Source organism: Vulpes lagopus, chromosome 2, assembly GCF_018345385.1.
Source record: "Vulpes lagopus strain Blue_001 chromosome 2, ASM1834538v1, whole genome shotgun sequence".
Lineage (NCBI taxonomy): Eukaryota > Metazoa > Chordata > Mammalia > Carnivora > Canidae > Vulpes > Vulpes lagopus.
In genome coordinates, this window is record NC_054825.1 from 27,701,993 (window position 1) to 27,717,705 (window position 15,713).

The following is a 15,713-nucleotide window of genomic DNA, read 5'->3' on the forward strand; positions in this document are numbered from 1 at the left end:
TCCCCACCAAATTTTACAGACATATTATTAGAATTTAATGCAGCTTATTCCCAAGATAGAATGAAGCACTTTAGAAATAAAATTGCACACCACAATTAACAACATTTCTACACTCTACCTTCATTTACAGCAGTGGTCTCCAAAGCAGGGGGTGTGCAAGGTGATCCATTGGGGTGCAGGAAGAAAATAATAGAACTTCTATTTATATGGAACTTCTATAGAAACTCCAGTAGAACTTAGTCTATAGTAACTTCTATATAACTTCTATAGGAAAATACTTTTTTCTTCTTCCTTTTAAATTCTGTTTTTGCATTATGTTTTAGAAAGTACATAGTAGTATAGTGGTACATGTATATTATCTATAAGTATACATATATATTGGAGTACATGCTTAAAAATTTTTTTTACTAATTAGAAGTGTGTGTGATCAAAAAAGTTTGGAGACCACTGATTTACAGTAATAAAACTAAAGATATGGGAAACCCATTAGCCAAACAAGAACTATATCAGTTTCAGTCCAATTATGAATAACAAATACTGAATTTTCAATTAAGTTCTACCAATTTAACCCTCTTTCACTAATCAATCCAACTTTCCCTCTTCAAGTAAAGATAAATGTCACACAACTACTTACTGTATAGTCTGATGACTGAGATCTAAGCCCCTTGGAAAGAGGAGGCTTTCCTGTAGATGAAGCAGTCTGATTGAAGTTCAAAGCCATTATTTCTTCCAGTGATTTTAATGTTTCCTCTTCCTCATCACTGTCTAGGTTGTAACCTAAACTTTCTTCATCACTATCAAAATCACCCCTTAGTTTTCTTTTCAGTGCATTGCTACCTGCATTGGAATTTCCTGAACTCTCTTTATCTGAAGGGGCTTTATCTGAAGGCGCTGTAGGGCTTGGGATACATGGCACAACTTCCAAAGCAGCTGGGGGAGACTTTGTAGGAGTGCTATATTCTGAATGCAAAGATCCCCCAGAAATTTTCCCTGAAGATACATTAGAATCAGCTTTATCAGTCTTTGCTTTGTGTTCCTTGTGTTTGGAGGATTCTGTAGAATGCCCAGAACATTCTTTAGATGAGGAACGCTCTTTTTCTTTTTTAGGAACTGGAAGAGTGCAATTTTTAGCATTTAATGGTACCCGAGAGGAACCAGCACTTGGAACATGGGAAAGTAAAGGTAGAAGTTTTGTTTCCTTTGATGCCACAGAGCTAGCACTTTTATTTTTCTGAAGGTTGCTAGCTTTTTTAACTGCAGACTTTTCCTGAGGTAAAGATAAGTGGGGTTTCTGCATCTTAGTCTCTTTGGTACTTGCCACACGGATTTGGTCACTATTCCTGGAAGAATGGTGGCCAGAATTTGAAGGTGCCAAGCCTCCAGAGGAGCGATCAACTTCTTCGCTGGGTTCCTTAGATATATCTTCCAAGCGCAATACATCCCCAGGTGTCTTCAGTGCAATATGTTTTATAAATTTCTCTCTCTGATGTGGTCCGTCAGGACGCTTCTCAAGGAAGGACTCTTTTACTTTTGGAATTATGGATTCTCTTGTGCTTTTCAGATCTGAGTCCACAGAGTTCCTTTTTCTTTTGTCAGGGAATTTATTCTGCTTAGACCCTGCTAAAATTTAATTTTTGCCAGATTAGTGAAAAATATATTTTCCTATAGTAAAGTTTTATTCAGCGAGTGTCTAGAACACTCTGACAAAACGTTTAAATTGTAGAAGTTTAAGCTGAGATCATTCAATGTATGTGGGATAAGGAAAAAGTTAATACTACTATTTATTTATTAACTAATAAAGTATGGGCATCCAAATTTAAAGCTGATGACAGTGCTTTTCTTTTTTTTTTTTTTTTTTTTTAAGATTTTATTTACTTATTCCTGAGAGACAGACAGACAGACACAGAGAGAGGCAGAGACACAGGCAGAGAGAGAAGCAGGCTCCATGCAGGGAGCCTGATGTGGGACTCGATCCCAGGACTCCAGGATCATGCCCTGGGCCAAAGGCAGGCACTAAACCGCTGAGCCACCCAGGAATCCCCCGACAGTGCTTATTGTCATTCCAAAGCTATTAAAGGTTTAGTACGTGAACAAAATTTAAGGTGTTGCTCCCCAAAGCACAAAAGCTGTATATCTGTATCATGGAAAGGACTGCAAAAGCAGTCCTTTTTCCTAAAAGTTCATATATTCTTCCTTAGACCAAGGACTGATTCCAGAAATGTATTACTTCTACATCTAAGCTTATAATACCTTAAAATACACACACGATAACTAGTTTAAAGCAAATTTAAAATTTTCAATTAAAAAAATATCCACCCAAGGCTTTCTTCTCCAGTGTTTGTTTATTCCTTCCTGTGTATCCTTCTAGTCTTTAACTGTGTTATGAACTGTGGCTCCCAAAATGATATGTTGGAACCCTAACTCCCAGAATCCCAGAACGTGACTTTAGTTAGAAATAAGAGGGGCACCTGGGTGGCTCAGTCAATTAAGTATCTGCTTTCGGCTCGGGTCAGGATCCTAGGGTCCTGGGACCCAGCCCCTAGTCATGCTCCCTGCTCAACAGAGTCAACCGAGGGCCTGTTTCTCCCTCTCCCATTGCCCCTCCCCCTGCTCATGTTCTCTACATCTCTCTGTCAAACAAATAAACAAAAATCTTAAAGAAATTTTCTAAAAAGAAATAAAATAAAATTAGAAATAGAGTCTTTACAGGGATAATCAAGTTAGTCATTAGGGTGAGTCCTAAACCAGTTACGTTTGGCTTCTTAAAAAGGGGAAATTTCCAGTCTTGAGGTGTTTTATTTTGTTTATACTATCATACCATGAATTCATAGGGAATGGATGGCAGCAGTTCAGGCTCCTTTCCATTGGTTCTCACAAAATGTACTTCTCTGGGTAGACCAGGCTGGCATTTTATTTTAGTTAGCGTAAGTACCTTTCTCTTTGGCTTACTTCAAAATGGGAAATTTGGACACGGAGACAGACTTGAAGAGGGAAGATGATGTGAAAACACACAGGGAAGGGGCACCTGGGTGGCTCAGCTGGTTAAGTGTTCAACTCTTGATTTCACCCCAGGTCATGATCTCAGGATCCTGGGATTGGGACCTCTCCCTCTCCCCCTGCTCGTGCTCTCTCTCAAATAAATAAAATCTTAGGGAAAAAAAAAAAAAGAAGAAAACACACCGGGAAAAGATGCCATGTGATAGGAGTGATGCATCTACAAGTCAAGGAATGCCAAGAACTGTAGGCAAACACCAGAACCTAGGAGATGCAAGGAAGTATTCTTTCCTAGAATTGTTAGAGCATGGCCCTGATGATAGTCTTAATTTTGGATTTCTACCTTCTAGAACCATGAGAAAATAAATTTCTGTTGTTTTAAGCCACCTAGGTTTAGGTGCTCCATCCAGGAGAACTTTAATAAACCACGTATATTTGCATTAACCAGATTTTTAAAATTTCTTATGGTGTTTAAAAATATGGTGTAGGGATTCCTAGGTGGCTCGGTGGTTTAGCATCTGCCTTCAGCCCAGGGCATGATCCTGGAGTCATGGGATCGAGTCCCACATCAGGCTCCCTGCATGGAGCCTGCTTCTCCCTCTCAATCTCATGAATAAATAAAATCTTAAAAAATAAAATAAAATAAAAATGTGGTGTATCATTAATTAAAACCCATTATTCATTAAATATTACTATTTCTGTAATCAATATTCCCCAAATCAAATTTCTCTCTGCATATGGGCAGATGTCCTCAAATCCCCAACAGTTTGGTTAAAACAATAACAAAGGAACTCAAGAGTTAAGCAACTTTTTGGATAGCCTGATCAGTACATAATCTGAAAAATTTTATAAACAGAAAAAAAAATCAATTAATGGGCAGCCTGGGTGGCTTAGCAGTTTAACGCCACCTTCAGCCCAGGGCCTGATCCTGGAGACCCAGGATCGAGTCCCACGACTCCCATGTCAGGCTCCCTGCATGGAGCCTGCTTCTCCCTCTGCCTGTGTCTCTGCCTCTCTCTCTCTGTCTCTCATGAATAAATAAATAAAATCTTAAAAAAAAAGAAAAAAAGAAAAAAATCAATCAATAACCAAATACCTCTAACTCCATTTTTCTACAAATATCTCCTATTACCTAAAGAAATCATTCCATGCCCACTTAGTTTACTGGGGTTAAATGTCTTGTAAAAAAAAGGACAGTAGTATAGGATGATAAATCAAACTAAGAAAAAGATGTGGCATGGACTTACACTGATTAAGTTTGGGGTTACAAAAAAAGGCAGCTACAAAGCTGCCAGTTTGAGTTCTGTTCCAGTTCCTAAAGAAGTCAATTTATATATAGATAGAAATGAGAAGGGATGCCTGGGTGGCTCAGCAGTTGAGCTCTGCCTTTGGCTTAGGGCATGATCCCAGAGTCCTGGGATCAAGTCCCACGTCAGGCTCCTTGCATGGAGCCTGCTTCTCCCTCTGCCTATGTCTCTGCCTCTCTGTGTGTCTCTCATGAATAAATACATAAAATCTTTAAAAAAAAAAAAAAAAAGGAAGAAGAAATGAGAAATTCCTAATTTTTCAGGAATTGAAGACCTGACCAGGAGGAGAGAAAAACTGTTTATGGGCAAAGTTTAGGAAAAATCAGCTGATTAAGAGGTTTTGACATCTAGAATTAGAGGAGGTTTAACTGGTACTTAGGTAAGCTCCTCTTTTTTGCAAGTTCTCTAGGGCAGCGGGCTAACTACATGATTCCTTTTGCATCACTTGTACAAACTGTAGACTGTTTAAGAACATTTCAAGTATCTATTCATATATAAAACACTCAGAGAAGACAGGGGATTGAGTTTGTAAATAGAAAAAAAGTAAAAGTTCAAATACTCATTAATTGGGGACTGGTTACTAATAAATTATAGAATAAACAAAGGATGAATTAATTCGGACCTCAGAATGAAGCCCAAGGACAGGATTCTGGAAGACTAAACAGCTAAATGCCTTTACCAACATTTCTGAAATCCTCAATTTGTGTGTGATTAATAAATGTGTGATTATGTGTATCATGATCACAACTGAGAAATATAATAGCAGTAATTTGAACAAAGCAGTATATTTGAATTATTAAGATTTACTATCAGATAAAGATAAGTTATCTAGAGTGAAACAGCCTCTTATGTCCTTTATATTCTGTTGACAGTGAAATGCAGTATATATGTGTATTTATTAAAAAGCACAGTATGATAATTAAAAGAGAATTATGAAGCCTGAAAAATATTAGAAATAAAAATGTAAGTGAAGGTAACTTCTTAAATCTGCTTGTGAAAATATGCAGAAAACATCTTTTTCAAGCACTGTTCAAAAACTGCAATATGTGGAACTGTAGAATTGAAACTACTTCATTCACCACTGATGAAATCAGCAAACCTATGAACTAAAGAGAATTTTTATTTTAATCATTACTAAAAAAAAGCTGAAAAGCTTGGTGGTAAAACTACCACCAGCAGCCCTTTATACTGGCAGAGCAAGCCTAAAAATATTTGGTTTTTCCATTCACCTCACTGGAAAGTGATCATTTATTACAAATGTGTAATAAAGTGAGTACAGGGACAATCTCATGCCTGAGAATTTTTTGTTTTTGTACTTCAAATGTCAAAATTCAATGAAATTTGATCACTAAAAATCAATGACACTATAAAAATTAAATAAAAATTTAAAAAACTACATAAAACTTCAAATTTATTCCTGTATCCTAGAAGCTCTTTCTACGATGGTAAACTATGGTTTCAGCCTTGGCTGAGCATTGATTATAACACTTAAGATTGCCTGCTCAAAATGCAACGCACCTCTGGAATACATAGTTTTACATGAAATCTGAGGAACAAGGAGTCACATCTGTCTCTTTGTACCTGTTTCCTCATCTTTAAAAGTAACCATCTTATAAGGATGAAAGTCAAATGAATTAAAAGCACAGAGAACATGGCATGACACACAATAAGTGTTCAATAAATGCTGGCTATTACCATTATGTCCACTCTCTCTTACTGAGTGTGGAAATTTGTAAAATCCATTTTGCAATGTTTGCAATTATGGCAAAAAAAAAAATCTGATGTATCAGACTATTAACAGTTGTTATTTCTGGGAGCCTTTCATTTCCTGTGTTATAAATTTCTGCAATGTTTGACTTTTACACTGTTCTATTTCCTAGTTAAAAAAAGATAAAGATATCTTAAGAATTACTGAAATAATGGTAGTATTTATTATATATTTCCTCAACTGACAGATACAAAAAGTACAAACTAAATATAAGTGTACTTGAAATTTGGTATTAAAAAGTTATTTTTGGGACACCTGGGTGGCTCGATGGTTTAGTGCCTGCCTTCGGCCCAGGGAGTCCCAGGATCGAGTCCCACATCAGGCTTCCTGCATTGAGCCTGATTCTCCCTCTGCCTGTGTATCTCTGCCTCTCTGTGTGTGTCTCTCATGAATAAATAAATAAAATCTTTAAAAAAAAAAGTTTTCTTTGTATATGAAATATTAGGAAACACTGTTTTGGAGCATGAGAACAGTTTCAACCTTATACAAACCATCTATAATACCAAAATCTCAGTCCACAATTTCAATAATATTAAGACTATGCTTCTTACTATAGCTAAGATTCAGTAGTAGTACACTGAATACCAAAATGAGAAACATGTTGCTAGGAAAAGCAAAAAAGTCAAGGCAAACCACAGGTTACACATACTAATTCAAGGACTATACTTTTTGAATATAATTTTACCAAACTTTTTTTTTTTTTTTTTTTAATTCATGAGACACAGAGAGAGAGAGAGAGGCACAGACAAAGGCAGAGGGAGAAGCAGGCTCCATGCAGGGAGCCTGACATGGGATTCGATTCTGTGTCTCCAGGATCACACCCTGGGCTAAAGGCAGCGCTAAACTGCTGAGTCACCCAGGCTGCCCCAATTTTACCAAACTCTTAACTAAATCTGAGACATTCAATTTCCCTCTAGGAAGGAAACTGCATATTTAAACAAATCTGTTTTAAAAAGGTGCCACTGATACAATATTATTTAAAAATTGATAAATTAATTTTGATTCTACCTGAAGCAGGTTCCCATGAATCAGAAGAGGACCTTTTCCTTGAGAAATGTCCATTTTCCTATCAGCAAAATGAGAAAAAATTAATTAGGAATGGGGGCCAGTAAAGAATGTGAACTTTTCTTCATAACTTTAAACATATTCTAGACCAAATAAAGCAAGCACTTATATTTGGAGGTAAGTTCAAACTTCTGTAGTAAAATATTTTAAAATCTTAAGTTTTATAAAAATGAAGAGCATTTATATTATAAAAATGTAAGGATGTATAAAAATACAGTTTTCAAATGCAAATTTACAGATTTATATTAACTCAAGATTGTATTAGAACACTATACCATGATTTTGATAAAGTTATAGTAACCCTAATATTTGTCAACTAAATGGACATAACACAGGGGTGCCTGGGTGGCTCAGTCAGTTAAGTCTCTGACTTTGGCTCAGAGCATGTTCTCAGGGTCCTAGGACTGAGCAGGTCAAAGATTCCCCACTGAGCGGGGAGTCTGCTTATCCCCCTTCCTCTGCATGTGCGTGCTTTTTCAAATAAATAAAATCCTTAAAAAAAAAAAAAAAAGGACACAATGGACTCTTCAATACTGCAGTTCAAGTACTGATTGATGCTCAACCAAACACTGAAATCTTCTAAGAAAGGACCAGATGTTACTAACCTTTATAGTTAGGAAATCTCACTGTTGGAAGACACCAAAACTCCTTGCAAACAAACCCTAGAGTTTACAAGTATGTTTTCCAGCAACATACAAGGCAACACTCTCCATTTACTCCTAAAATGTCATGGTTTGATTTACTTTTGGTCTGATTTTAAAATCTCTTAGTATCTTATCAACATAGGCCTTTCTTGATATCCGATCTTCCAGGTAACACTGTATGTAGAGAAGTTCTTTGAAACAAAGTACTTGTCTTTCTAGGGGAGAGGGTCAGCTTTTATGATAATCTAGCTTTGGTCTTTTCTCAAGGGATAGCTTTCTAAGTATTACCATCTAAGTTGTCTACCACCCATTCTCAGGTATTTAGGACCAGTGATTCTCAAAACTTTAAAGTACATCAGAATCATCTGGAAGGCTTGTTAACTGCAGACTGCTGGACTCTTGGCTCCAATTTCTGGTTCAGTGAGTCTGAGGTGGGGCCTAAGAATTTGCATTTCTAAGTTCCCAGGTGATGCTGATGTTGTTAATCCAGGGACCACATTTCGGAAATTTCTGTTCTAAACCATTTCCTACTGTTTTAGATTTTCCATTCCTTCAGCACAGCCTAATTTAAAAATGCCTATAACTTGCCTAAAAAAAGAATGTTTACTTTCTTAAGAAAGATCTTTGTTCATGGTCTGAAAAAAGGGCAAGAAACACTACTGAGTCCTATGGACAGCTGGAGGAAACCTAATGGAGTTTAGGTTTTAAAAAAACTGTATATCAGCATTTCCTTAACAAGAGATACTAGTATGATGTCAACAATTATTATTTCTAAATTTAGCATTCTAAATATAATAAAGCAATAGCGAAGCTAATTCAGTAATTATTACACATACCAGGTTTGAAAGATTACTTTTTCCAGCTGTGACGTCATTCTGTTTACTTTGTTCCTGCCTTGGTTTACATTTTCTTTCTATACTAGAGGATTTTAAGGAAAGATTGCTTGCTTCTGAGAAAGAATTTTCTGAGTTGATTCTCTGTTCCATTTGTTCCCTTCTCAACTTCTTTAGTTCTCTTTCTCTGCAGTAAGAAGCTAATGACAACCGGAATTTAGCGCCCAGTGGACTTTCTCCTGGGTGGTGCCTGGATAAGCTGCTCCTGCTGCTAAGACTTCTAGAGCTGTTCTTGAAGATGTCAGCTTCTGTCACTGTGGCCTGCTTTTTGGAATCTGCACTGGTCTTGTCTCGATCTCTATCATTCTTCTCCCTGCTATTTTCGTGAATGAACAGCGACTTTCTTCTCTCTGGAGATCGATGTTTTTTCTTCAGTGCCTTCATCTCCTTTGATAAGCAATATGGAGGAACATAGACTTCTGTAACCGCCTTAGGATATTTGGTGGCTATTGACACACAAGGCTGACGTGATTCATGTATACCACCATCTTTATGGTGCTCTTTAACACCTTTCATAAAAGCCTCTAAAATAGTGCCCTTTTCTGATGGCACCCTTTTGGGTTTAGACTTTTTTGGTGAGGATAGTTTCCTTTCAAACTGCTCTGTCCCAGTGATGGACAATCCACTTCCTCCATATTTGATGTCTGATTTTTGTGGAGAATCCAACATATGTCTGTCTAAATAGCCAATTAAAACACAAATTTCATGTTATTAAAAATAAACAATTACATTTTGTATATACTTTTAAATTAATAGTATTTAAAATACTAACCTATCACAAAAATTTTCAAATTCATATTTAAATGATGATACACATTTTATGGGGGGGGAATTATCACACAATCTATTTAATAACCTTACTTTCATAAACTCCCTTTTGCTATTTCTTGTAAGCTCACCATGGCTCTATTTATGTTACTGTATCAAGAGAATCAAAATAGTATGCCTTATGAACATTGTTGACTGACATATTTTAAATATAATAACAGCAAAAAGCTTCATGATGGTTAGAATTTATCTTTGAAAAAAACTCTGCATCTTCGTTATATTTTCAATTTGAACATTATGCTTAATCAAGTAAGAGCTTAGAGAAATTTGAAAATTGAATCCATCTCCCTCTTGAAAAGATCCTGCAAAAAAATGCATTAGTAGTATACATACCTTGCTTTGAAGCTGGTTTGAAGAAATCTATAATTGACTGCTTCCTGAAAATAAAAGCATAACTAATATGGTATCACACAAGCAAACATTAAAACCTCAATAATTCAGATTAAGGTGAGAATAATAGTAGATTTATAGAATATAGATTGGATTTAATCAAGTTCTGACAGTGGCAATAATGCTTTCCTAAGCTGATTATAAAAAACTGAAAATATAGTTTACCATTTCCTGTAGAAGCAAATTTATAAAAGCACAACTGAGACTTATATAACCTATAGTACTACAATGATTAACATTGGAATATGGATCCAGGGAATTGACAGTATACTTCCTACGACTGAAAATCATGAGGGGATCTGATCCTATTGCTTGGTATCTCCAATGACTGGTACAAAATAATGCTCAATAGATGTTTGCTGAATGAATAAACAGAGATTATAAAAACTGAGTAAAACCTAAACAGATTCATAACAAGAGCAGATGACAGAATGGCAGTATCAGTGATTGGGCCTATCTAGGGAGGCAGCTGAATTGAAGTGCATGCTGGCCAAAAGGCAGAAAGGATCAAGTGCCAAGCCTGTATTATCTTCTTTGTACACTACAGTATGATGTTAATCTAAGTTAAACAGCAGAAATTAGAATGAGTCTTCATAACTAGTGTTTCAAAATCTTAACTTTTATATAAAAATTCTTAAGATATTTGCAAAAATAACATTGCCTAGGGAAAACACAAAACAAGAGAAAAGGAAGAAAGTGAACAATTACAAAAACCAACTGTTTTAATTTTTAAGGATATCTGTACCTTACAGTAACACAAAAGTGAACCATATTACCAGAATTTGTATTCGGATTGATGTATTTAGAATTATTTGTCAGCTGCATAAGGAGGAATGTTATCATATGTAGAGCAAAAAATTAACTTCCTGGCAAAATTCTGGTAAAACATATTCATTTTACTTAAAGAGAAGCAGTACACTATCAGTTTCCCTAAACAATTATCCACAGTGAGGTTGGAATGCTCAGACAAAACTTGAACAATCCCAGTCCTTTGTATGCTTCACAGGTCACATAAGAAGAGCAACACCCATCTTTAATGGTTTACTAAGAGTCCACAATGTTTGTAAGATGTTGGTAGAAAAGCTAACTGGTTATGAAACGAGTATCAATGACAGACTAAGGAAGAATCTATGCATTTGTTTTTATAAAATATAAAAAATCAATGCCACAGGAGAATAAAGGAAGAAATGCTAGAGGTTCTGCAAACTGGTAAAGGACGATGCCTTCCATTACTGGTTGAGGAAAGAGATGGGAACAGATTAAGAAGTGGCTAATTCAAAACAACACTAAATATGCTTTTACAGTAATCACTAAAAGAAAGTATATTATATCTTAAAATTTTAGATCCCAGGCTCCTTTTCGAGTTATACACCAGAGGGAAAATGGTTTTGGGTAAAACATACAAGAAACCTGTAAAATAACCATGAATGTAACTTTCAAGTAGGAACAGTTCTCTAATTTCATATGCACAGAAATGTCCATTAGTTATTTATAACTAGCTCTTTAAAATTATAACAGCTCACAAGCCCTTACCTGAAAATTTGGGGTCAAATATGTTTTTGAATTTGAATTTACTGGATTTTAGAAAGGGAGTAACTTGGATGCATTACATAAAGTCCCCAGTGGGGTCTGACACTGCACCCCGGAGCATACACCAATATTTCTCCAGCAAAGCTTACAAATACACTCAGTGTGATAAAGCCCATATATAGTCTTCCATTACTTCTAGTCAGATTTGGCTGCCAAGTAAGATGTGGTGCCAAACTTACTGAAAACTTTTGATTTTCATAGCATCCTGGCTTCCACAATTAAGATAAGGGATTGTGGACCTGTACCACAACATTAGAAGATAAACTTACTGTGACACTTAAGTTACAAGCTTTTTAAAACTTAAAATAAAAAAGACAGTACCAAGTGCGTAGAGAATTTAAACATCTTTTATTGTCAGAGGATGTCATTTGATAAAACTCCCCATCTCGTTACAAAGCTCCCACAAAATCTTCACAAAAAAATCTAGCCTCTTGGAGAGGCGGAAAGCTGCCGAAGGAAAAAACATATCACATTCCAAATCTGCATGTTCTTTAAGTATGAATTATCGTGCATACTGGACTATAAAGTAATTAATGGAAGGGTCTCCCTTGTCACATCGTACATAATTCCACCCACAATTTAGAAAAGATTTTAGACTATTATGCTACTCCGATCAGCAGAACTGAACGTACAAAAAAACCACCTCAATATGCACTTAGCAGTTAGGGCCCCGGGTCCAGCTCTCGGAAAGGACAAAAATCACGGTCTACCTAAGGCGGGTTCTCCGTAGCCACCCAGGCTGTGGTCACTACACCGAGACCTGCGTCCCAACTACAGAAAAAGAAACTCGAAGTCCCAGAAGCCCCCGCGCGGAGGCGGGGCAGGGGTTTGCCAGGCCCCGGAACGCCGAGGCCTGAGCTCGCGGAGGATGGCGGGAACTGAAAGAGCGGGCGTCCGCAATCCTCCCTCATACCCTTGCCCCCGCGACCCGGCCCCTTCTCCAACCCTCTGCACGGTACCTGTCCCCAGGACTCTTTGTTCTCTTTCCCGCTGCAGCAGGGGCGGTACTACCGGGTCTCAGATGGCAGCGCGGGGGCGACGACCCCGGGGCTGGGGATGAGGGGAAACCTGGCCTAGCGGGCATGCAGCGCCTTGTCATGTCGGCGCCGCTGGCGACGGCGGCATGAGCTGTGGCTGGAGAAGTTGGGTGCGTGGTTGCCGTCTTGCTGCTGGGACTCGGGGAGGCTGTCGGAGCAGAGTTGGGCGGCACCCCCTTCTCTCTTCATGGCGGTTCTCTCTCTTCGGAAGTGACTCCTGTGTGAGCGGGAAGGAACCTGAGGACCAACAGGGGGCGGGTCTTACTTGAAGGGTCGCACTCTGACTGGCTGCCGCGCCGGTCTTTCCAGTAGTGGAGCAATAGAAAGCGGCAGCCTCTCGGGAGAAGGCGGGGCTTCGAGAAGGGGAGGGGGTAGGAAAACTGCCCCCCCCGTCACGTGCGCGGCGGGGGGTGGGGGGGGTGGGAAGCGCACAGTCGCGTCCGGGCCGCGTCGGCCTCGGCAGGCACGCGGGGGCGAACCGGCGCGGGCCGGTGCGGGCGCTGCGGCAGCTGGCGACAGCCGCCTGTTCGAGGACGAAGGTCGAGGTTTGCAGAAGCAAACCCGAGCCCGGCAGCTGCCCTCAGTGAGGATGGCCAACGGTTGGGCTTCCTGTGTCATACAATTGTGCCTCAGAAATCCCCAGCTGCTCATTACATCGTCTCTTTAACGTCTTAGGCCAAAGTGCCCTAATGCTGTCACCATTTCCTTGGTAATCTGCACAGCCCAATCTGAAGTCTTGTCCATTCTGTGAGAGTTCTTGTTAACGTGTTGTGGTGGGTGCTTTTTCTCTTAAGGGGGAAAAAAAAACCCACTGAAATAGAGGCTGTTTTTCTTCCACAGAAGCATTTTCTCAGCTGTTGAAATGAGTTATCCATGAAGTCTGCAACCCGATTCCTTGGAGATTTTTGAAAGGATCATAGGGTCAGCTTTCAATTACCCATGTTAAGTGTGGACAGCATAGATTAGTGAAAGCTGCCAGCAATCTCCAAATCTCCTTTGTAACGGGCTTGTGAGTTGGAGGCTGTCAGCCAGGGTTTTTCTTACAAATGGAGACTGGTCAGAATATTTCTGAGCCTCAGTTTCTACATCTATAAAATGGCTATTCTACTTTTCTGGGAAATTGTAAACTATAAGATAAGCAGTGTAAACTTCACAGTTTGGAGTCTGTCGTATAATAAGTATTGAGCAAATTAGCCTTCCTTTTCCTTTGCTCTTTAGACCTACTCTTACATACTTTACTAGAAAATCTCCCAGAGACAGATCAGATATTGACATCTTATATACACAGACATATAATATATGTAATATACTAATAGTTGTAATGCACTGTTATGACATATATGTCAAACCAAAATACCAATCTTCAAGATGTCCAAGCTTTGATTGGCAGGCCTGTTCAATCATCTGGGTGGAAGAAAATCTTAAATGACAGAAAAGAATTTAGGTCTTTAAAGTTTATTGTACTGAGATTTGACTGCCTCTGTAGCTAAGTAAGGCTGACTGACCTGAGGTTCACCTCTTTTCCTTTCTGTTTAGCTCTTAGGAGGAAGAATTAATGAGGAATAAAAATGGCCCACAAAGTTGTGAAGTATAGGGTAAAAGATAAACAGTGAATATACAGATCTCTCATACATCAAAAAAAAAAAACATATATACGCAGCTATATACGATGTAACAGGAATGCAAGAAAGGAAATAAATAAGGGGCATTTTTCTGTTAATAAGTGAGAAGTTATTGTACCTAGCATCATTCTTTACCTAACAAAGAATATAATAGATGCTTGAAATGTGTTGAATAATGATTTGCACATTTGTTTATTTGGGGCTTTTTACATGTATTATTTCCTATCTCTTGTATTAGCACTTTCTGTTGGGTGTTGTTACACTAGTAAATTCTACAAAACATTTACTCTGATACATTTCACTGCATGCTTGGTCCATAAGAAAAAGCGATGCATAATAAAACAATATACTACATGATCAATCAGTTGCTTTTCTTGGATTATTGTATTTGAATCATCTGACCTCCAAGGAAGGTATCACTTTAAAGTCTGTACTCATGCTACCAAACAATAGTTTTCACATTTTCTTAATCTGAGCAGCAGATTATGGAGTTAAGTGAGGCAAGAAATCCCTTGATCAATAAATGGAGATGGAGTCATAATGAAAACACAATTTAAAAAATCTCTTCTTAACAGGGAAGTAGTTATCTAAAGCCTCAATAAGCATCAAGGCTCTTCTTTGTTTAAGCTGTGTTTGAAAATGATACAGATTTGGCCACAGGGTGAAATATGTTCAACATACTAAGTAGAACTGCTGGGAGCCTTTCAGGTTCTTTTTCCCCCCAATAACATCGGGCAGTCTGTTTTGTAATTTTGCCCCTTCTCCTCGCATTGAGTGTGTACATATGCTGCATGCACAGATTGTTCATGTAGGGTTCATATAGTGGGCCAGAAATAGGTAGCCAGGAGCTGTACACCAGGGGAAAGATCAGGTGTTTGCATGTGAGGAAGGCATGAGGACAGTAGAACTGGAGTGGAGCTGGGGAGAGAGGATGATGAATAAAGGAGACAAAACTGAATTAGAGACTTAAGACAAAACTTCAGCCAGGATTGGATAAAGAATTTGGAGAAATTAAGGCCAGATGACCATAAAAGGCTAGTTTGAGAAGATTCCTAGGAATACAGGTGGGGATGAGGAAGCAAAAACCATAGGAGTGGAGTGGCTTCTATGCATGAAGCTTCTGTGGGGGGCATCTCAGCTCAGTCTGGCACCCTGAATTGTTAAAGACCCTAAGGAGGAATGCAGACTCTGGCCTTGCCAGGAACGGATGGAGCAGCAGCCGAAACAATGTTACAGGAACAGCAGATCAAGTTTGCTGGGAGTGTGATGGGAATCCTGGGAGGAGTGACTGGACAACTGATGCCAGTGATTGCAAGCAGTCACAAAGAAAACAAAGTGGACAAAGCTGGCTCACACCCTACCTTAGCAGGCAAGGAGGAGAAGAACAAAAGGTCAGTAAGTTACAAAGAATGTTACTAAAGAGAACTAAAGTAAGAGTAACTTCTGGTTCTACAGTAATGATGCACTTTTGCTCTGAGATGGCTACCCTCTGGTAAATTTCAAGGCTTTTATTGGAGGGTTCTCTAGGGCAGGCAGAGGGACAAAGATGGGTTTACTGGGGAGCTGCCTGCTGAA

General features: G+C 38.5%; 1 protein-coding gene across 3 annotated transcripts in view; it reads right to left on the reverse strand.

Annotated features, from left to right (window-relative positions):
• Positions 1–12,837, reverse strand: part of SLF2 (SMC5-SMC6 complex localization factor 2) — a 47,918-nt gene extending 35,081 nt beyond the window's left edge. The window contains exons 1-5 of one of the 3 annotated variants that reach the window (XM_041737221.1): positions 12,439–12,837; positions 9,833–9,876; positions 8,615–9,348; positions 7,078–7,135; positions 635–1,620 (exon numbers count right to left, since the gene is read on the reverse strand). In XM_041737221.1, the coding sequence (XP_041593155.1) occupies positions 635–1,620; positions 7,078–7,135; positions 8,615–9,348; positions 9,833–9,876; positions 12,439–12,578 (1,962 nt within the window). In that variant the 5' untranslated portion in view covers positions 12,579–12,837. The other 2 variants (XM_041737229.1, XM_041737237.1) reach the window with 2 other exon arrangements.
• Positions 12,838–15,713: the final 2,876 nt, after the last annotated feature.